The following is a 23,112-nucleotide window of genomic DNA, read 5'->3' as shown; positions in this document are numbered from 1 at the left end:
ACTCAAGGCAGTGTCAATTTACTCTTGGCAGAAAGCCAAGGTCTGCTTGACCTAGAAACTACTTACTCTGATTGGTTAACGACCAGCACTCAACTCTGTTATCTAGGAATGCTAGCACAGTTTGCGTGAGGTGTGTTAGGAGTAGGAGTGCTGTGTATGGTTGAGAGAGAGAGAGAGAGAGAAAGAAAGGATTTATTTTGCTTTGTTTTGTATGCAGAAACTCTGCTGGTTTTATTTTTCCTTTTAATAAATCCTGTAAATAGTTATTCTGAGTCTAGCTGACTAGTCATTTCCACCTCAACTAGCTTCTTCGCTGTGCAGGAAAACTCTGCTACATTTGGGCTAAAGCCATTAGAGCTATGCCTGACACTTCAAAGTTCCAAGAGGTTATGGGTATTGTGCTGCCAGCCTGAGTTGTGGTGGTGTCAGCATCAACGGTGTTGGTTCCAGTAGTTCCAGAAGTTGTTGTTCCTGTTGGTGCAGCAGATGGACACTGGCTGGTTCCTGACTGTTGTGAGCTGGTGACGCAGTGGACACAAGGACAACAGCTGCAGTGTGTGAGTGCTGGGTGCTGTGGTTCCTGTTTTCTCTCTCAGTGGTCGTGAGTAGCTGGTTCCGGGTTCCAGGGACATCGCTCTCAAGATGGCCTCACAACCAGTTCAGATGGCTTTTGAGCGTCTGAATGACTCCAATTACTTGCTGTGGTCGGAACGCATGCAGGCAGTGCTGCAGAGGGATCGTCTCTGGCAAGTGGTGAGTAAGTTTCCTGCGAAGCCTGATGATGAAGACCTCGATAAAGACCAAAGAGCAAGGGCCACAATTGTCTTGGGGCTGGAAGATTCCCAGTTGCCGTATGTGAGGGGAATCAAGACAGCTAGAGGTGTGTGGCAAGCACTTAAAGAACTCCATGTGCGTAGACAGCGGTTTCCAAGCTGTTCATTCACAAGGCATTGTACAAGGCAATGTTACAGCCTGGGGTTACAATGCAGGAACACCTACACAGTTTACAGTTAAAGTTTACTGCACTACAGGAAAGAGACTGTGCGTTAGACCAGCAGGAGAAGGTGGCTATTATTTTGAGTTCTCTCCCGGAAAGCTGGGATAATTTAGTTTTGTCTCTAGAAGGCATACAGGAGCATGATTTATCAGTCAGTTGTGTTACTGGGCGTTTGATTGAAGAATGGCAGAAGAGGCAAGAAAGGTCGTTTGCTGCAGAGACTTCTACAGGCGGGCAGTTTGGAGGGAGTTCTCATGCCGTGCCAGAGGTGAAGCAAAAGCAGCCTACCGGTGAGGAGTCAGCGTTTGCTGTTAGGCGTTGTTTCCGATGTGGGTCTTCAGCGCATCTAAAACGACAATGTCCGGAGTTGGTCAAGTCTCAGTGGCCGGTGCAGGAGCAGAGACGAGATCAGCAGCAGCAGCAGCAGCAGCAGCGAAAAAGGAAATTATTCAAACGAAAACAGTCGGCTCAGCTGGTGACCGCCGAGGTCAAGATTGCTGATGAGAAACAAGCTGTCTGGGTGGTCGATTCGGGAGCATCTCGGCACATCGTAAATTCAGATGAATTGTTTGTTTCCAAGAACTCAGCACAGCGCAGCCAGGTGGCTCTAGCAGACGGAAGTACTTCCGAAGTGATTTCGGGGGGTGCAGTTTTTGTTCCTTGTCTTCGTGAATGCCTGCAAAATGTACTTTGTGTGCCTTCATTAAGGAGCAATCTGATGTCTGTAGATTGTTTGCTAAAAGCTGGGTTTAAAGTGTATTTTGAAGGAGAGGGTTGCATTATTAAGAAGGCTGGTGAGATTTTAGGCACTGCTAAGTCAGAGGGAGGCTTGTTTTGGCTTAAAGCAGGATCTCAAGTTGCAGCAGTAGTCAGTAAATCTCAGCCTGCAGTGAATAACAAAGCTATACATGACAACTTTGTGCACTTATTGCATAGGAAAATGGGGCATGCTTGCTGGAAAAGTGTACTAAAAATGTCTGAATTGGCTGATGGGGGTGATTTAAAGAGTTGTAACAAGTACCTTGATTGTAATGTTTGTAAAAAGGTTAAAACCCACAGAGTCTCTTACCCCAGAAGTGACAGAGTTAGTGAGTCACCGCTACAGCTGGTTCACATGGATGTAATTGGTCCATTTGCTGTAAGCAGGGGTGGATCGCATTTTTCATTAACAATTGTGGATGACGCCACGCGTTACTCTTGGGTTTTTCCCATGAAGAATAAGGGTGACGTGTTCACTAAGTTTAAAGGCTGGGTGGCATCTGTGGAAAGATTTCTGTCCATTAAACTCAGAAGGATTCAGACGGACAGAGGTGGCGAATTTATGTCAAATGCTTTTAGAGATTGGTTACAAAAGCGTGGCATTGGGCATAGAAAAACGAACGCTTTTTCCCCAGAGGAGAATGGCGTTGCAGAGCGAAAACACAGATCTTTACAAAATATGATGTTTGCCATGCTTGATGATGCTGATTTGCCCATGTCTTATTGGGGGGAGAGCATGCTCACCGCGTGTTATCTCCAAAATAGGCTCTTTCATCAAACAATAGGTACAACTCTGTACTTTAAATTGTTTCAGAAGAAAACCAAAATTGACCATTTGCATGTGTTTGGATCCAAAGACTGGGTATTAATTCTTTGGCTTCAATATTGGGGACAAGCAACAAAGCCAGGGTTTCCTAAAGCCTAATTAGATGCAATAGCAGCCATGTCTGGTTGTATTTATAATAATAATAATAATAATAATAATAATAATAATAATAATAATAATTTTTATTTATATCCCGCTCTCCCCAGCCTTAGCCGGGCTCAGGGTGGCTAACAACAATAAAACAGTACAAAAGTACAGCATAAACAACACTCTAAAATCATTCAATTATAAAATTAATTAATTCAAGCCACTGGCAGCCATTGGGCCAGAGCTCCGCGAAGATTGCCGAGGGAGGGAGTCAGGCTGTGCCCTTGCCAAAGGCCTGGTGGAACAGCTCTGTCTTGCAGGCCCTGCGGAAAGATGTCAAGTCCCGCAGGGCCCTGGTCTCTTGTGACAGAGTGTTCCACCAGATCGGAGCCACAGCCGAAAAAGCCCTGGCTCTTGTTGAGGCCAGCCTAACTTCTCTGTGGCCTGGGACCTTCAAGATGTTTTCATTTGAAGACCGTAAATTTCTCTGTGGGGCATACCAGGAGAGGCGGTCCCGTAGGTACGAGGGTCCTAGGCCGTATAGGGCTTTAAAGGTTAAAACCAGCACCTTAAACCTGATCCTGTACTCCACCGGGAGCCAGTGCAGCTGGTATAGCACTGGGTGAATGTGATCTCGCAGCGAAGGCCTCGTAAGGAGTCTCGCTGCAGCATTCTGCACCCGCTGGAGTTTCTGGGTCAGTCTCGAGGGCAGCCCCACGTAGAGCGAGTTACAAAAATCCAGTCTGGAGGTGACCGTCGCGTGGATCACAGTGGCTAGGTCAGGGCGAGAGAGGTAAGGAGCCAACTGCTTAGCTTGGTGGAGATGGAAAAATGCCGCCGTTGTTGTAGCTGCAATCTGCGCCTCCATGGAAAAGGAGCTGTCGAAGATTACACCCAAACTCTTAACGGACGGTGCTGGCACTAATTGCGCCCCCGCAAGAGATGGGAGTTGCCCCCCCGATCCCATATCGCCCCGTCCTAGCCACAGGACCTCTGTCTTCGAAGGATTTAACTTCAACCGGCTCCCACGTAACCATCCAGCCACAGCTTCCAAACATCTGGTCAGTGTGTCTGGGGCCGAGTCAGGATGGCCATCCATCAACAGATAGAGTTGGGTGTCATCGGCATACTGATGGCAACCCAGCCCAAAACTCCGAACAAGCTGGGTGAGGGGGCGCATAAAGATGTTGAAAAGCATCGGGGAGAGTATCGCACCCTGAGGTACTCCACACACCAAGGAGTGGCGCGATGACAATTCCCCCCCAAGCGCCACCAGCATGGTGAGAGTCTAGAGGCACATGGAGAGGTAAAAAAGGAAATTCCCTGGATGGTTAAGTCCAGTCAAAGGCGACTATGGGATTGTGGCACTCATCTCGCTTTCAGGCCAAGGGAGCCGGCATTTGTCCACAGACAGCTTTCCAGGTCATAAGGCCAGCATGACTAAACCGCTTCTGGCGTAATGGAACACTGTGACGGAAACCAGAGCGCACGGAAACGCCATTTACCTTCCTGCCACAGTGGTACCTATTTATCTACTTGCACTGGCATGCTTTCGAACTCCTAGGTTGGCAGGAGCTGGGACAGAGCAACGGGAGCTCACCCTGTCATGGGGATTCAAACCACTGACCTTCTGACTGGCAAGTCCAAGAGGATCAGTGGTTTAGACCACAGCGCCACCTGCGTTCCACAGGCACATGGGTGGGAGGAGTTGAACCCACCTTACTTCCCTGAGGTCTGTTGCTTGAACCCCATCCAGTCTAGCTCCATTTGCAGAAGTGTTTTGGGCTGAAGAACATATCCAAGGGAGGATTTAGCTATCCACATAATACAGCTATCAAAATGAAGAAAATTTGTATTTGGGAAATAAAATTAAAAACCAAACATTTCAACTCTAAGATTCTAGGATTCCATGATTGGTTTGATTTTACTCCCCTCCCCCTCAGAAAACTAAATAACTAGAGTAATTGGATCCTAATGTGCATAGGCTTGGGGTGAATGTGTGGGTTGTGTCACCTGTTACTCTAGGGTTTGGCAAAGTGTGCCCCCTCTCCCTCATTTCAGGAAAGTGTCAACCAGCTGGGTGAGGGTCTGAACCTTGTCACCTCACAATTGGCCACCACCAAAGAATCATGTTTTGTACATGGGAAAATTTAGCTGGTTCAAGGCACGGGTGTCAGTTTGCTTTAAGTATCAGCCAGATGCTGTTTCATCCTGTACGCTTCTAAAACTCACATCCCCTCATAAAACCCTCCAGCTGGCAGGCTCCCTCTTAAGACCTGCTCTGTAGCTTTGTGCTCAGTGAGTGACAGCGGCTTCTCATTTGTTTCTGTGCATAATCCTAAGAACTGGATTTAATATTTCTAAATGTACTTTCACACTTCACAAAACTCAGCCCAACCTCTTAGTTTCCAGGGTCAATTTTGTTCTGCAGGCGGCTGGAAGAACGTTGGGCATGATGGATGAAACTTAAAATGTCCTCATTTCCAAGATGCTCTGTTACTCGGGTCTCCAGTGTGACACACATGAGAACTATGGTGCCCAAAGATGCTCTCTTTGTTGACTACCCTATTTTTAAAAAAGAATAATGAGGGGTTTATTATTATTATTATTATTATTATTATTATTATTATTATTAATTCATTAATCACCTTCTAAACTACCACCTTGAGGTGATTAAAAACATATAAAATAGTTAATAACACAAAAGCAACAAAAACATTTTAAACAAGACCAAAACCCTAACAAGTGGCCACCCATTTATCCAGCTAGGAAAACGTTGTCATAATAAACATGTCTTTCACCATTCTTGGAAAGTGCAGATAGTTGGCACCTGTCATATTGTGACAGGAATGCTATTCCACAGAACAGGGCATGCACATTAAAAGCTCTGCTCTGAGTTACTGCAGAATGGGCCCCAGTAATCTTTGGAACTTGCAGAAGAAATTCTCCCGCAGTCTGCTTTGCTCTACTGGGTGTATAAGGGAGAAGGCGGTCCCTCAAATAACCTGGTCCAGAGTTATATAGGGCCTTAGATGTTAGGACCAACATATTGAACTTGGCCTGGTAGCAAACTGGCAACCAATGTAAGTCCAGCAAGCAACGTGTTATGTGCTGGCTCCCACAAGCAAACCACTTGCCACATTCTGCACCAGCTGCAGCCTCAGGCCAACCCCAATGATATTCCAACACAGAGCACATTGCAGCAATCCAGCCATTTTTTGAGGAGGCATGTGGCTGGGGTTTTTAGAGTGCTCACTCCTTTTTTTTTTTTTTTTGTCTATTTTATCTGTTGCAGGGGGAGGGGTTTGCTTCTTGTGCTGGGGTGGGTTGAGTTCTGAGCACTGCCAGGTTTTCTTCCATGAAATGGGCAGTTTGATACACCTGCAAGTTTCTTAGATTTCCAGGTGTGTCCCCAGGTCCCAAAGGGTCGGGGACCCTGGCTCTATTACTTTTACCAAATTTATCCATGTTGTTGTTGTTTAGTCGTTTAGTCGTGTCCGACTCTTCGTGACCCCATGGACCAGAGCACGCCAGGCACTCCAGTCTTCCACTGCCTCCCGCAGTTTGGTCAAACTCATGTTGGTAGCTTTGAGAACACTGTCCAACCATATTGTCCTCTGTTGTCTCCTTCTCCTTGTGCCCTCAATCTTTCCCAGCATCAGGGTCTTTTCCAGGGAGTCTTCTCTTCTCACGAGGTGGCCAGAGTATTGGAGCCTCAGCTTCAGGATCTGTCCTTCCAGTGAGCACTCAGGGCTGATTTCCTTCAGAATGGATAGGTTTGATCTTCTTGCAGTCCGTGGGACTCTCAAGAGTCTCATTCAGCACCATAATTCAAAAGCATCCATTTTCTTCGGTGATCAGCCTTCTTTATGGTCCAGCTCTCACTTCCATACATCATCACTACTGGGAAAACCATAGCTTTAACTATGTGGACCTTTGTTGGCAAGGTGATGTCTCTGCTTTTTAAGCAGAGACATCACCTTGCCGACAAAGGTCTGTATATTTATCCATGGATATACTCAAATTGCTTGAGCTCTCCAGGAGAATTCATAGGCATGTGTCTTTGCCAGATTGTGTGGTTGCTCCAAATGGGCACAATCCAGGAGCTGTTTGGGCACAGCTTTAAAGGTGCCTCTTTCAGAAATAAGGTATTTATTACAGAGCATCATAAACTCACTGTGATTTTAAATGTTTAATTTTAACAACTTTCTGTATATTTCTGGATGGACCACCCCCTTGCATCTTTTCAAGGTATGTTTCAAAATCTACTGCACAAGACATATTTTAAAATTATGTTATTTATTCAAATACTGCAGAAGGGACTGGATGTTTGCAACATGTTTATAGCATCCAATGCTGTGAGGCAATCAGCTAAGAATAATCATAGTCAATTCCCATATTCAGCGTGAGCTAAAAATATGGAGCTGCTTAAAAAACATAACATTAAAAAAAGCTTGAGGCTTTTGTTTTGTTTGACCTTGTGATTTGAGAACAGAAACCATTTTAAACGCAATAGGTTCTCACAATTTTTAGGCGGCTATCCATGCAATACAACCCACTCTTCCTATGGGATGTAATGCTAAGTATGTCAAAACACCTGTTGGTTAGCCATGATTTATGAGCATCTACATGCACTTTATGTGTGTGATTTTTAAAAAACAAAAACAAAATCTTACCACAGAACTTTCCAAACTGTGTGTCATGACACGTTAGTGTGTCGGCTGCAGTGTGTAGGTGTGTTGCACGAACGCTCCCTGTGCTCCTCCCAGGGCTGGAAAGTTTAACCTCGCTTGCTAGTAAAACTGAATTACTGTGTCACAAAATGATGCGTGTCTAAAAAGCGTGTCACCAACACGAAAAGTTTGGAAAGCTGTCTTACCATAACATTGATCTTGAATTATCAGGTTGGTTCCCTCTATTGTCTTTATGCATCGCCATATTGAGAAATGGATTCTTAATAGACAGCCCTGGAATTTAGTTCATTCATCTCTTCTCTTTCCTATCACTGCAGCAAAATATTTTCATCCTACAAGCTCTTTGGAGCACGCTCAGAGATTGCTGATGCCCAGACTTTTAATTCAAGTCACCCACTGAGGAGGCAGTGGTGGTGGAAGAGGTCCAAGTCATTGCTAATGACGTTGGTTCAAACATTCTGTTCAGGGCTGGATCTACAGGGAGATAATTTTCTACCACCTGAAGATGGCTATAACATTGTGAGGTTACATCCCTTCCAGCTTCACAATTTGGCTTGAATTGATTCTTTTACCTAGTACATCACCTAAAATCAATATCTGGCTTTCCTATACAAAGACTGCCATGTTTCTCTTTATTCATGTTCTCTACCTGATCAGGAAGCTGTGTTTTCATTTAAGGTGTGGAACAGACCTTAGTAACACTGGCCTCCGTTTTTTAAAAATGAGGAGCAACCATTGCTTCTTTATCCTAGGATCCTAGACACATAACCTGATTATCGATGTAGAACCTAGCAGAGACTTATTCAGTCTGCAATCTCCATCTTTGTAGAGTTTAAAAGTTGACCTCATACCTGCAACATCCAGACTCCCTCCCCTGCCCTTCTCTCCCCACACCACCTCTTGCCTGAATAAGAGTTCAGGATAACTCAAAAGCTTACCATGCTGACCACTGGGACTAAGGCAAGTTTTATAAGGTGAGTGCACTCAGGTAGTCCTGTCAAGACTGCAACTTACCAATTCCCATCTGTATTCCTCATGGACTCCTGACTACGGCAATCCTTCTGTGTTTGTACCATGGCCAAAACACTGCGTCTCTGCAATGGAATACCCCTTATCGCTACCACCCCCCACCCCACGTTGAAGAAACGAGTCCCACAGATAGAAGCTGAAGATCATGGCAGGTTGCCATGGCAATGTGCATTTAATCTCACTGTTTCCAAGGCAACTGTAATGGCCCATTCTGTTCCTCTAAAAGATGTCAAAGGTAAATGAGACCTGATTAGCCAAATGGGGACATGAGTCAAAAAGCTGATAGGCTACAAAGGCTGAAAGCAGGAACTCTTGTCATTAAAAATAAACTACCCAAAAGCAAGGGAAGGACTGTATAAAAAGGCCTAATTTTAAAGCCCTTCAAATAAGGAATGCATGCATGCTAATGATAACACTCTTTTCTTACTCATGTTCTTCATGATAAAGAGCTACCCTAAGTTTCGTTTTCTACTTCAGTTGTACATCCAATCGCTGCAAGTATCTGTGTGGGATGGGACTGAGTCAAAGGAGGAGGGTTTGATAGGGTGATTGCGCCCAGATACTCCTGTCAAGACTGCTGATTATCACTTCTGGTTTGGGTTCAGCATGGGAGACTTCAGAGCAGTTTGAAGGAGGTGTTGGGCAGGGAATGAGGGAACTGTGCCCCCAAGAAGCAGAGACCACAAGCAGAAGACCTGCTGCAGAACACACTCAGAGACAACCTGTATTTGCAGACCACTTCTTGGCACTAGAAGGTCTTGCCCGACTTTGTCATTCAAACATAAGTGTGTGTGTGTGTGTGTGTGTGTGTGTGTATACGTGTACAGGTAAAATCAGGTGTATAAACTTAAGGAAGCTCCATTTACATCCAGGAGTAAAGGTTTAGCAGGAAGGACTGAACACACAGAATGTGTTCATGATAGATAACAGTCTATTCCACATTTTATATGGAAAATGAATTTTGTACCAAACATATTTGAATATTGCAGTTTGTAAAGTACTATGCTTGGAACTTTACTTTAAAAGTATACAGGTTGTGACCTATATTTAGCTCTGATACAACACCGCCCTACAAAACAAAACTCCATATATATCTGAGACAATCTGCAACATTATTTTAATGTTGTTAGCTGTCTGAATTATTATTATTATTATTTTTAACATGAAGGGTGGCATACCAAAAAATAATCTCAAACATTTCCCCTAGCAGAATTCTGGTGTGAGCTCTTGCACTATTACATTTAAACCGCCCCATCCCAGGCATATTCTTTCAGCTGAAAGAATCCCAAGCAAAAGTTGATGTATCAAATGTCAAAGGCCCTCACATATGATAAGTTTTCCCTTTCTTCTGACTGTGACTGAGCATTTTCTACATCTGAAGAAAATGACAAGTGGAACATGAAGCCAATAAATTAAGTTTTGTATTTATTTCTCCAAGATTCATCATTTACACATTGAGAGAGTTAAGAATGCTGGCATTGCAAGGACCAAACAAACCATTTAGATCAGGGGTAGCCAACATGATGCCATTCAGATGCTAGACTATAATTCCCTTCATCCTTAACCATCAGCTGGGGTTCATGAGAGTCAGAGTCCAACAACACTGGGAGGGTTTCACATTGAGAGCACCTCAATTTGGATCATAGAACAGAACTTACTCTTCTCATTCCTACATCAGTGCTGAACACAGATGCCGTAGCAGTCAATGATTTCCTTAGACCAAGTTGGTGCTGGAGGGCTGGGAGATACTTTGAAGATCGCTACACTCAAACAGGAAACTGTGTATTTTAAGTCAAACAGAATAAGTCTTGAATACCAAAGCCAACTTGAAAGAAATTCTAGAGTGTGAAAATCCATATCCAAGGTCGTCCACCGCTCATAATGCTTTTGCTATAAGGGGTGAAGGTCACAAACAGGATTGTTTTACTTGCCCAAAATGTATTACTATGGTAAAATAGGCATACATGCAATCTACACATGATGGTATGTTCAGGTGAATTGGTTTGCACCAACATATACAATATAGTGAAAATGTCATGTATGGTCAGATGTGTCAGACACCTGATTTGTATGCAATTTTGAAAACACAACCACTCTCAGCAAAACATTTAGTGAAAATTGCATGTTCTCAACACAATTAAAATATTACACCATCTCTCTGCCTTCCTTCTCACTTAGTAAGTGGGGATTCAGGAAGCTCTCAAGTTTTTAAGGGCATGAATGCTTTTGAGCAGAAACAAATTTGCATGGCGCTCAGATAGCCTAGGGAATCTGAAATAATTTGTGATCAGACTCTTTCTCAACTGCAATTGTGTTCCTTTGTTAAAGGCTCTAACAACCCCATGCCCCTCCCTCTTTGCCACTCCTTTGCATTGCTCTACTTTGACACCACCACCTCCCTAGGCTGGACATTTTGGACTACAAGAAATGACCCTTTTAAGCAGCAGGTAGCAGCCAAGGCTGTTGAATTCTGCACAGACTGAACCAACTGCCTAGCATACTCCTGAATATGAGATTTTCGAAACAAAGCAGCACTTATGCACTACTTCTCGGCCTCAGATGCAACCACAGCACAACCAAGCAAGCCATCATTTTCTACAAGCAATTTCTTCAGCCATTTGCATCTCAAAGTATAAGGATGCCCCCTAGTGAAATAATGCTATAAATTCTAGTAGATAGGCAATCCAAATCGGCACCCTATCAGTTGTAGCCGAGGAGCAAGAAAAAGAGGTGGCTTAATTGACATTTATGTAGAAAGGGCTAGAGATAACAGGTAAATGGATCTGGGACTTATATTCTAATTTCCCCATACTGTGGGAAAATTAACACACCCTGCCCCCACTCCCCCAAATCCTCCAGGTTAGCAGATCAAGTTTCTCTACTCTCAAGGCTTCCTCCTCCAGAAACGGCTCCCCAAAGCCCCACTATTCCTCAAAGAGGGCATGCCCTTCACTTTAAAATTTGAACAAAAAAAATTCCTTCCAGTAAGGAAAAAATTCCTTTTTTTGTTTTTTTTGTTTTGACTATGGCAGACCAACACGGCTACCTATCTGTAACTTTAAAATTTGATTCCTTCTTGGGGTAGATGTGTCAAACCCGTTGGAAAAGGAGTTGCGCTCTTCGTACAAGCAAGTCTGCTTCCTTAAAACTGAACAGATGACAGATATGAAAGAAAATAAGCAAATGTGAGTTACATTTTTTTTTAGGAACAGGCAAGCCACATAATTAATTACCTTAGTTTTTCTGAGCGCATCAAATGAACTGATAAATTCTTCTATATGGTTTATGCTCCCATTTGGAAACATACAGCTTACATTTTGTTACTTGTAAGAAATTAAATCCAGCAATAGGAAGAACTTTTTAATCCAAAAGGCAGCTGAGGTTCCTGGGGTGAGGTGGGGGGAATCAGTCCCAGCTGAGCAACAACAAAGGTCACTGCAAAGAACGATGCACAAATATAGGCACTTTATAAATGTTATGACCAATACTCAGTTGCACGTCCTTCACAGATAAATATCTCCAAAGTGCCTTCCAAAAGTCCACTAATTAGATACAGGATTTCCTTTGTGGTCAAAGAACAAAAAAATTATCTAGAGGCATGCAGTGCTGCTCAGTCCAGTTCTACTCCAAAAATGAAGCTTTCAATTCCCAGCTGATTTTAAAGGAGAAACAGAGTCAAGGCATTAATTATTTAGCACTGTAATTACACAACACTTCCTTTAAAACAACAACAATACTGAGTTTCTTGGCCAAAAGATGAAACAAGTGGGGTTTTTTTAATGCCTCTTGTTTACCATTCAGAGAAGGCAAAAGGAGAAAGGAAACCTTAAGTTATGGAACATATGCAACATAACCTTCTCCCCATTTGGTACTCACAACATCCTCACAACAAAATTCCCTTTCAAGACAATCCTTTAAAACTTTGTACATAGCAACGCTCCTTTTCCCAGGGTTCCAGATCATCCGTACAGGATCTCATGAGCATTCAAATGCATACAGGCACCATGCAACAGATGCTTTTGAACGTGTGGAGGCTGGAGAGCAGCTGTGGGCCCCAATAACTCAGCCATGCATTCATCAGGGTACAAATGAAAATACAGGGGAAAAATATGCCTATGAACATACATGAAAATTACATGCAGTAGGAAATCACTTCAAAAAACCAAAATATGTTAAATTACAGAAGTATGTACACATATCTCCCAAGGTGATCAAGTGCTATGCAGTGAGTCATCAGGGATCCTACTGAGAAGATACATTTGGGATTAAGGAAAACACAGGGGCCCAGCCCACTTCACACCTAATCCTGGAGATATCAGTTCTTATTCGAGACTCAGTCCGGACTATTTGCATGGTACCATACAACTGATTACACCAGCTGGAAGCTGAATATAATGAAAACGAGATATGCCACTCAGCATCCACTAGGGTCCACATGGAGATGGTTGTTCAAAGCTTAACGGAGAAGGATGATCCACAAGAGCAGCCTTGTTCTGCCTGTGGATTGTTGACCACCTGAAATGAGCTGCGAATTAGCTCCTGGTTGAAGTCCACCATGGCCCCTTTCACAAAGCTCAGACTGTCCAAGTCCACAACCACTCGGGCACCACCTTGTTCAAAAATCCTGGAGGAGGAGATAGAGATAGTTGCAGTGATTTTGAAATGCAACAGATATATATCCAAGATCTTATTTGCCCCTGCTTCCAGGTCACACCCAAACATGGGTGTTACAATCAGCAAGACCTTAGAGAATGCCCACTCCATCACAAGCCCCCTTATCCTTTAAGGCTGGCAGGTGAGCCCTTTGCCAACACTCCATCTTTCTCACTGGTAAAAACAGAGACATCTATAAGCAGGGTTTTCTTGGCTGTGATCTCCACACCTCTTGAACTCCCTTTCAAGAAAGGCCTGCCTTTCTCTGGCCAGCTTTTCAGGAGGAGGATGAAAATCCTGCTTCTTCAAGTAGCTTTTGATTTGGCTTAAGCACCTCTCTTAGCTTTATCTTTTCCAGATGAGTAGCTGAATTAGTCTGTTGCAACAAAAGCAACAGAGCCTTAGATACAAACACATTTATTGTGGCATTTTGTGTATCTGATGAAATGAACTCTGATCTATGAATGCTTATGCCATGATACATTTACAGTGGTACCTTGGGTTAAGTACTTAATTTGTTCTGGAGGTCTGTTCTTAACCTGAAACTGTTCTTAACCTGAAGCACCACTTTAGCTAATGGGGCCTCCTGCTGCTACCACGCCGCCAGAGCACGATTTCTGTTCTTATCCTGAAGCAAAGTTCTTAACCCGAGGTACTATTTCTGGGTTGGCGGAGTCTGTAACCTGAAGCGTATGTAACCCAAGGTACCACTGTATTAGTCTTTAAGGTGCCGCAAGACATTTTGTTGTTTTAGTTTACCTTGTTGATTAGATGATTATTTTGCATGGTGATATTAGTTGCCCTGAATCTTTAAGTGAAAAAGAAAAGCAGAATGCTCATATTGAGAGCTAATTGTAAACACTGAATGCATTGTGCTGCCACAAGGCTTGAAAATGATATGCACAAGTATAGCAGTGGAAAACAGTACAACGGGATTATCTGCACTATATAATATGATATTCATTCCTCATTCAATCATTTGCTCGCTCTCTCCCTCTCACCCCTCCCCTAAAGTTCTTTCTCCTCCACCACACAGGAACCTATGCCCTTACCTGTCATCAGAATTCACAACTGTATCCAAAGAAAATTTGTACTGGAAACCAGAGCAGCCACCTCCTTCTACCTGCAGCCTCAGAAACTCAGATGCTTCTGCAATCTCCAACAGTCTCTGTTGAAACAGAAAAAGAACGCTAAGTGGTGGGTCAGATTCATACAAAAATATTTAGCAACCACTTGAAATCCAACATCAAACTAGCAAGATCCCTCAAAGAGATGGTAAGTGCCAGATACAGAGCAACCTAAAGCAAAACACACACGAGAGGCACGTAGCACCAATCAACCTGGCAGCACATTCTTTCACATGTACTCAAAGAGAACACTTGGGAGTGCCTTCGGTGAAAGTGCTGCCATTGCTGCAAACAGTAAGGGCTGATTCACATCCAGTCTTTGACACTACCCAAAACATGCCTGGCCTTTTCTCTTTTTGCCAAGCCTGGATTGAATACCCCACTACTAGTTCTATCACAGTTTGTATGCTAATAATAATAATAATAATAATAATAATATTGTATTTATATCCCGCCCTCCCCAGCTGAAGCCAGGCTCAGAGTGGCTAACAACAATAAAAGTAACACAGAATTCTAAAATCAATTCATTCTAAAATCAATTCAAATCAAATTAATGGCAACCATTGGGCCATTTGCTACTGCAAATTACCAACCCTCACGTGCAGCCACATCAAATTATGCCACTCTGACATGGACAGGCCATGGAGATGGCTAGTAATATAATGTATACTTTTTGGATTAAAGCAACTGCACACTCAGCTACACATATACATTCTTTTATGACCTTCTCACACCAAACACCACATCATACTGCAGCTCAGGAGGAATCAAGACACTACAGATGGTACATACAGCTGGTGATTTCCAAGAAGCCATACCTTCACACAGTTCGCGCTGAGGTAAATCTGCCCCTTGTTGGAATCAGTCAAGGTCTCTCCAGAGGCGGAGGATGCGACCCACTGTACTCTTATCGTTGGCATGGAGGCACCATTCTGTGTGGCGCAGGAAGGGGCTCTTATCAGATGCCAGTGAGGAAGAGAATGGCTGTGTGGGAAAGTTAAGGAACAAATAAGATCCAAGGAATGGAGATAGTGGAAAAGCAATAAATGAGGGAAACAACTACAGACAGATTGAGGGACTTTTAAGCTAAGGGTCAGAAATATATCCCCACCCACCCATCAAATCTGAACACACAAAGGCAGGTAACTTTGACTCTATACTTCCTAACTATGAGTTTCAATAGCAAAATTTTGGAGAAAGCATTCACAGCATATATATGGTGGGTAAGGGCAATATGCTTTTCCTCAGAAGACTGAGGCAACAAGGATCAGTGAGTGAGCGAGAGTGCACCTCTTTCTCTCTCTTTACTTAACTTAGAAATTCTTGTCTGAGTGAGAAAGAATGTCTGATACTACGTGTCTCTTAATGATCTACTCATTAAGCAAGGGAGAAGAGACCCGTAGTAAGAAGTATCTTCTTAGACAGAATACAGAATCCAGTGCACAAAAGTGAGGATCTTTCACAGAATGCTTGTTGTTCTGGACCTTTTCACTCTAGGCAGGAGAGAATAAGTGATGTGTCCCTGAATACTGGAGGGAAGGAGGGAGGGAGACGAGAGAAAAAATACTGTACCCTGTGGAATAGACCTGAATCCCTGTCTGAATCCTAAACAACCGATTCCAATATGGTGTTTAAGCGTTTACTGTTAGGTTGGGACTAAGTTCACAAAGGGCTGAACATACACCAATTGTTCTAAGTCGTGTGTTTCCAGCTCTCGGTTAGTCATCATCTGTCATGTGAACACTTCCCTTCCTTTATTCATTTTACAATGAAACCTTTTTCTAGCTCGCTATTCATGAGTTACTTTGGTGCTGAAGTCATAATAACTGTCTTTCCTCCTTATAGCTATAGGAGATTTACTGCAACAAAACTGGCTATTCCTTGATCAGGAGGCAGGAGCTGTTGTCTATAACAACCTTATAGCAATTTTAATTGTGTTAGAAACAAAGTCGCAGATGCCCATACACAAACATTATAGAGCAGAAATGGTAAAACCTTTGCCTGAAATTAGCACTGCTTATTTTCAGCTGCTCCCTGGTACTGGATGGCCATAGATATATTAGAAACCAAACCATCATCTGTAGTTATTTTTCCCAGTGTACTGCTGTCATTATCCATATGCCTGAACCTTGCCTGAACCCTGCTAAGCTGCTGGCCTCAATACAATCTTCTAACTGTTGAGATGCACAGGGTAATTATACTGTACAGTACAAAAAGAGCGCTTCATTTCATTTTCTTTCAGTTTTTCTTAACAATCCCTTTGTTCTTCCCTGGACCATTTACTGTTTTGTTCCATGAATCTTTCTCTCAGTGATATAACATTACTACAGCTCAGAACTCCTGAGCTCAATATATAGACTTTCTGCACGATTTTTTCAGCCCCCAGAGCATTAAAGAACAAGCATTTATATTAACAAGAGTACCACTGACTTCAACTTTATTTTTTTAAAAAAAAAACAAGCTTGGAAACAGATTTAGGCTACAGTCCTAAATGCACTATGTGCCCCCACAGAAAGTAGTGAAACGGAAGTAATTCCTGACATTTCAAGACTTTTAGATATTATATAACAAGTGAATATAGAACATCATTAGGCATGTCTTCTTTGCAGGTTTGCTGACAAGTGCCTAACAGCGCAGTTGCATGCATCCAAATGTACAGATAGAGTTTACAACTTAAGGCACAAGTGTGTTTTTTTATGAGCCAATTTAAATTTAATATTTTTATTGCACTAGCCAAAGGCCATGGCAACATCCAAAGAAGAAAAACAAAAAAGCCCAGTAGTTGCTACATATGCGGTAAAACCATGATCAAATCCACAAAATCTCTTACTACACAGAACAAAATATAATTCTCAAATAAAATGTGCAAATTAGATCTCAGAGTCCCCTTTGCCACTGACCACTAGCCCATCCAGTTCTTTCTTCCTAATCTTCCTAGCTGCCAGGGCATAGAGAGCCACCTTATAAGTCACAGAGTCATCAGTACCACTGATGTAACCCTGCACATACTGCTTTGGAGACTTGCCCCCAACAACACTGTATCTCCTTTTGCCAGTTAAAAATCTAAATGCCTTGAGATATAAGAATCAACACCTATCTCTGCAAAGCAGTGAAATGCTCAGTCCCTGAATTAATATTGCACCCTCCAACTACATGATGCTGGAATCATAGAGTCGGAGGGACCCTAAGGTAAGGGTCATCTAGTCCAACCCCCTACAAGGCAGGAATATGCAGCTTCCTCATATGGGGAGAGAACCTTGCAGCCTTGCCGTTATCAGCACTGCACTCTAACCAGCGGTGCTATCAGAGACTTATTGTTGGTCGTCTTGGAATTAAACTCTTGCCTTCGTTTTCTCCACCTACAGTACCAGAACGGTGAAATGACCCATCACAACCAGTCGCAACGTTTTGCCCATTTACTTGTTTGTTCCCACAGTAGGAGAATATTACGCTGTAAAAGCCTTTGCCTCCGAGAAGGTGCAGGGGCGGTTGGAAAAGTTTGCAACACCACGTATATTGCCCTAATAAGACAGACCGGTTGTGTTTGTTCGATGTGTCGCCATGGCGATTCTCTGGGATCCCTGGACTTAAAAGGCAAGCTGTCGGGACCTACAGGCCGGGGGGTTGGGGGGCAAATCTCCCGACCCCTTGTTTGGGCTAGGAGAATAAGGGCGCCTAGGAATACGAGAGGGGCGGCGCGTGTGAATGTGACTGCGAAAGGGAAACGCCAACTGTGTCGTGCATTGAAAACCAACAAGGGGTGACACCTCGCCCGCGTTCGCCGCCGGGACCACCGTTCCTCTTCGCTTAGCCCACCGTCGCAAAGCACGGAAAGGGAAAAGGCCCACCACTACCTGCTCCGCCCGCCAAGCCGCAGCGCCCTGAAGCTAGCGAGCGCCGCCAGCGCCGCCATCTTGATCCGCCTAGCTGCGCTGCTATTGGCGGAGGCGTGGCCGTATGTCCTGCCCCAGACAGCGACGGGAACGTACGCAGAACCGAAGAGGCTGGTTCCACTGGGAAGGGAATGGGAGGAGAGGGGAAGATCACGTGCCTCCGAGTGAAGGCGGGGAAAGCCGGGCGGAAGTGCCCACGCTTGCCTTTAAGCTCTTTTGGGTATCGCTGTGACGTCGAGGCACGCGTTCGTACGGCCACGCCCACTCCTGTCGGGGTTGAGGATCGAGTTTGAGGCGCGCGTAGGAAGGAGCCTGCGGCGCTGCGGGTGATGCTGGGCTTAAACTCCCAAAATTTCAGAGCCTTGGCCATGCTGACTGGGGCTGGCGGGAGTCCAGCCACGTCTGGGGGGCCACAAGTCTCCCATTCCTTAGGGTACAGCATGTTTACTCGGATGTAAGCTCAAGTGAACATATGGCCACGACCAACACACACTTGCTTCGGAGTGAGAGCCCGTGAGATGTTGTAGTTAAGAGTGTGGGATTAGGATCTGGTAGATCCGGGTTCAAATCCATTAAGTCACCGCCTCTCTGCTGTGACCTACCTCACAAGGTTGTTGTGCGGATTAAATGAGGATGGAGTGGACAATGTAGAGCTCCTTGGAGGAAAAGGTGGAATATAGATGCAGGAAATGAGGTATATCCTACCTAATTAAAGAGGGTTTAATTTTGAAAATATATGCCTATGAACTGGTTGCATGGCCTAGCTTCATTATCAAGTATCCCTATAGCCACGCAAGATCTTCCCTATTTTGCATGTCTCACTTGTCAATGAACCAAAGTGCCATGTGTCCTAAACTGTATTCTTACAAAGGCACAATGCAATCACTGTTCCAGAGGTTTACTGTAAAAGGTAAAGGTACCCCTGCCCGTACGGGCCAGTCTTGACAGACTCTGGGGTTGCGCGCCCATCTCACTTAAGAGGCCAGGGGCCAGCGCTGTCCGGAGACACTTCCGGGTCACGTGGCCAGCGTGACATCGCTGCTCTGGCGAGCCAGAGCCGCACATGGAATCACTGTTTACCTTCCCACTGGTAAGCGGTCCCTATTTATCTACTTGCACCCGGAGGTGCTTTCGAACTGCTAGGTTGGCAGGCGCTGGGACCGAGCAGCGGGAGCGCACCCCGCCGCAGGGATTTGAACCGCCGACCTTTCGATCGGCAAGTCCTAGGCGCTGAGGCTTTAACCCACAGCGCCACCTGCGTCCCATTTACTGTACACGCATTAAAAAAAAGAGGAGGCATGCCTATATCCCATTTCAACTCAATTAGTTTCAGAGCGAGCTTGTGCATGCACTTGTAAATAATCTTCTCCCTTTTTGTCAACTGGGCATATCCACAGTAAATATGCATAAGATTGCTGCCTTAGTGATAATTTGTGTAAATGCAAGTGAGGTTTAAAAAAGTAACTTTGTACAGCCTATTGCTCTATAGCAGAAATAGGGAACCTGTAGCCCTCCAGATGTTGCAAGACTTGAACTCTCATCAGTTTCAGACAGTACCAGTGGTGTCCAAACTTTTTTCAAAGAGGGCCAGATTTGATGAAGTGAAGGGCCATGGGGGCCAACCAAAGTTGTTGAACTTTTTATTATTTTACCCCCAAGTTGTTGAGCTTCTTTTAGGATTAGAGTTGTTGAGGTTTTTTAAGGATTTTACTCCAGGAAATAAACTGCCACAGGGGCCAGATTAAGCCAACCGGCAGGCCGAATTAGGCCCCCGAAATGGACTTTGTACATGCCTGGCATAGGGAATAGCCAAGGATGATGGGAGTTGCAGCACAAAATCTGGAGGGCTGCAGGTTCCCTGTCCTTGCCTACAGTATGTCTCTCTCTCTCATATTTCCAGCAATAATCGGCAGTTGGTCCCTATTGTGCTGAGTAAGGGTTTGTCCACACTTCTGCTTGCCCCATGACTGAGTCCTGAGTCCAAAAGGTTTTCCACTTGTCCCATGCTTCCTAGGCACAGGTCCAAGCAGTTTTTTTGTTTGTCCCTCCACTTTCCCTGGGAGACCCCACCATTTACCACTGAATCAGAACAAAGATCAATCTGCAGAAAAACTGATTGACATTTGTTCCAATTCAGCAGTAAACAGTGGGGGGAAAGAGGCAAGGGAAGCAGAAGTGTGGACGAGCCCTTACTCTCTCTAAAGCCACTTGTCACCATGATAATCTGCCACTGAATTGTGTCATAACTCGGTGAACTCACCCATACCATTCTCAGCAACTGCACCCTCAACTCTTTTCTGTTAATCCTTTTCCATCTTCAAATCATGCCTTGAGCTCCTTCTATGTAGGTGAAAGGGATGCGCTGCACAAGCAAACTGAGGTAAAGTTTAAATTTTGCTGCTACTAGATTCTCTCTCTTTTTGGCAATCTGACATTGGACAGGAGAGACATTTCAAGGGAGCTGGTTATCAGTTTTGTGATAAAGAAAAGACAGAAAGCTGTTGCTCTGTCCAAACAAGGGAGTGTTTCTAACCTTGAAAACTGGACTGAAGGGTTTCCAGAAGCAACAGTCTTCAAATGACATATGGCATAGTTTCCTTAACTTCAGTTGAGCTACATAAAGTCTTAATGGACTGAGTCAACGGAAGGGAGGTTAACCAATGCATTGCAGTGGAGGTGGCAGCTCTAGCCTGAGCACTATTAGTAGTAGTTCTACTACTACTAATTCAAACCCATTAGTAGTAGTTCAGGATGGACCGGAACTGAAATCACATCACTCATAAGCAGCTGTGCACTGCTATGGGTAAAGGCGATGGCAAATTAGCAGCCATATAGCCTTTTCCTATGGGTTTCCTTTAGCTGAGTGACAGGTCACCATCTCTAAAGCCATCCATTTCTGTCTTTATAACTTGAAAATTCTCTAGCCCCCACTTACCCTTACATCTTTGATAGATGTTTGCTCTGGCTTTGGTGGCTCTGATGGGCTTGGAAGGTTCAGCAAATGCTAGTCATAGGGAGTATTGCTATTCCCAATGAAGTGGCATAACATGGCACAATTGTGGCCTGTATGTGCAGCATTATATTATTATTATTATTATTATTATTATTATTATTATTATTATTATTATTATTTCAATTTATTAAACACTTGTTTCTTGCTTCAAGCAACTCAAAGCATCTTTACAGAAACAGAACAACAAACAAACAACTCATACATTCAATTAAAACCATGGGGGGGGGGGAATACATTACAAACATCCCCCATTACTCCCTCTTCCAGGCCATAATTTGGAATGAAGACAATACAGCATGTGAACCAGGTAGGGGAGCAGGTTCAGACTTTGTTTGGATTCAAGCAACCTAGTTATGCACAGTGCTGCCATTAGTCTGCTGCTAGGTTTTACGTTGTGATTTTAAATGTGTATTTTTACCTGTTTTTTTTTTCTTTTAAATGGGGATGTATTACTGTTGTTTTAAATTCTGTGACCCACCTTGAGATCTTTTGGTGTAGGGCAGGCAAAATATATTCTTAAATATATAAATATGGCAGCACAGGGGCTTTCATCATGCTGACCTAAACCAAATATATTTCCATTGGGGTTGAAATTACTTTATGGGGTATTTCTCAGGTGGCGCTGTGGGTTAAACCACAGAGCCTAGGACTTGCCGATCAGAAGGTCAGCGGTCCAAATCCCCGCGACGGGGTGAGCACCCGTTGCTCGGTCCCTGCTCCTGCCAACCTAGCAGTTCGAAAGCATGTCAAAGTGCAAGTAGATAAATAAGTACCGGTCCAGCTGGAAGGTAAACGGCGTTTCCGTGTGCTGCTCTGGTTCGCCAGAAGCGGCTTAGTCATGCTGGCCACATGACCCGGAAGCTGTACGCCAGCTCCCTCGGCCAATAAAGCGAGATGAGCGCTGCAACCCCAGAGTCGGCCACGACTGGACCTAATGGTCAGGGATCCCTTTACCCTTTACCTAGCTCAGCCTCAGCCTTCACCAACCTGGTGCCCTCCAGATGTTTTCAATATCAACTCCCATCAGTCCTAGCAAGCACAGCTGTGTAGTCCAAAACACTGGAGGGCACCTGAATGGTGAAGTCTGCATTGGCTCAGAGAAACTGAGAGTTTATTTCTGCTCCCTCACTCCTCCATAAGGGGTAACTTGGGTCTGCAGCTATGTGTTGTGTCACATTATGTTTCTCAACCGGCTGAGAACAACTTTTCAGTTTCTTGGCCTTCTGCCCATTTAGGAGAAGCAGGAGTAGGTGTGGAATTGAGGAATTTATGAACAACAACAGGGTAGAGGCAGCAGACACCTTCCTCCCCACTTCCCCCATCTCTTATCTCTCACACTTTTCGCCATGTACACATTATTGAGTGGATATAATGAATCACTGCCAAAATGAATTTGTCTGCGTTGTGCGACTGCTGCAAGGCTCTCCACCCACGATCCATTTGGTTCCTGTGCTTTCCAGCGATTCCTGTAGCCCTGAAGCAACCAGGAAAAAGCAGGAAAAGCAGTGTTATTCTAGAGCAGGCACCCCAAAATTCAGCCCTCCAGATGTTTTTTCAGACTACAATTCCCATCATCCCTTACCACTGGTCCTGTTAGCTAGGGATGATGGGAGTTGTAGCCCAAAACATCTGGGGGGCAGAGTTTGGGGATGCCTGTTCTAGAGTATGAGGCACTCGTGGGTTCGAGCCCCATGTTGGGCAAAGAGATTCCTGCATTACAGGGGGTTGGATTAGAGTATCCTTGTGGTCCCTTCAAACTATACAAATCCTATAATTCAACATTCACCTGGGAAAGTTTCAGTGGAGCCTCCTCCCAAACAGGTGCGCTTGAAAGCAACGCCTGTTGCTGGAACCGGAGGCTTTCTTCGACGACGGGGGGGAAGGGGGGGCCCTCCAGGGTGTGGTTGGACTCCAACTCCCATCAGCCCCCACGAGCAGAGCCGGTTGGCAGGGATGATGGGAGCTGGAGTCCTACAGCTCCTGGAGGAACCCGGGTTCCCTGTTGTAAGCCAATGCCCGGCTAGGTTACAGGGG

General features: G+C 44.4%; 1 protein-coding gene across 1 annotated transcript; it reads right to left on the bottom strand.

Annotated features, from left to right (window-relative positions):
- Positions 1-9,800: 9,800 nt before the first annotated feature.
- ISCA2 (iron-sulfur cluster assembly 2) lies at positions 9,801-18,181 on the bottom strand. Its single transcript, XM_083728078.1, has 5 exons — positions 18,027-18,181; positions 14,991-15,156; positions 14,098-14,213; positions 11,450-13,016; positions 9,801-11,344 (listed from the first exon to the last, which is right to left on the bottom strand). Exons 1-4 carry the CDS (start codon positions 18,083-18,085, stop codon positions 12,842-12,844), a joined length of 516 nt encoding a protein of 171 aa, XP_083584204.1. The 5' UTR covers positions 18,086-18,181; the 3' UTR covers positions 9,801-11,344; positions 11,450-12,841.
- Between the last annotated feature and the right edge of the window lie 4,931 nt (positions 18,182-23,112).

Source organism: Podarcis gaigeae, assembly GCF_964106915.1.
Source record: "Podarcis gaigeae genome assembly, chromosome: 1".
In the NCBI taxonomy this organism is placed as follows: domain Eukaryota; kingdom Metazoa; phylum Chordata; class Lepidosauria; order Squamata; family Lacertidae; genus Podarcis; species Podarcis gaigeae.
The sequence above is the reverse complement of the archived record's forward strand: the minus strand, read 5'-3'. Positions and strand labels throughout refer to the sequence as shown.

What these genes read in the sequence shown, in the direction of transcription:
- ISCA2 (XM_083728078.1), bottom strand. Translation starts at nt 18,085, where the DNA reads ATGGCGGCGCTGGCGGCGCTCGCTAGCTTCAGGGCGCTGCGGCTTGGC. An exon ending in TCAGCGCGAACTGTGTGAAG is followed by an intron (nt 14,214 to 14,990) that starts GTATGGCTTCTT and finishes CTGTTTCAACAG; the next exon opens with AGACTGTTGGAGATTGCAGA. An exon ending in GTTGTGAATTCTGATGACAG is followed by an intron (nt 13,017 to 14,097) that starts GTAAGGGCATAG and finishes CTCCTCCTCCAG; the next exon opens with GATTTTTGAACAAGGTGGTG.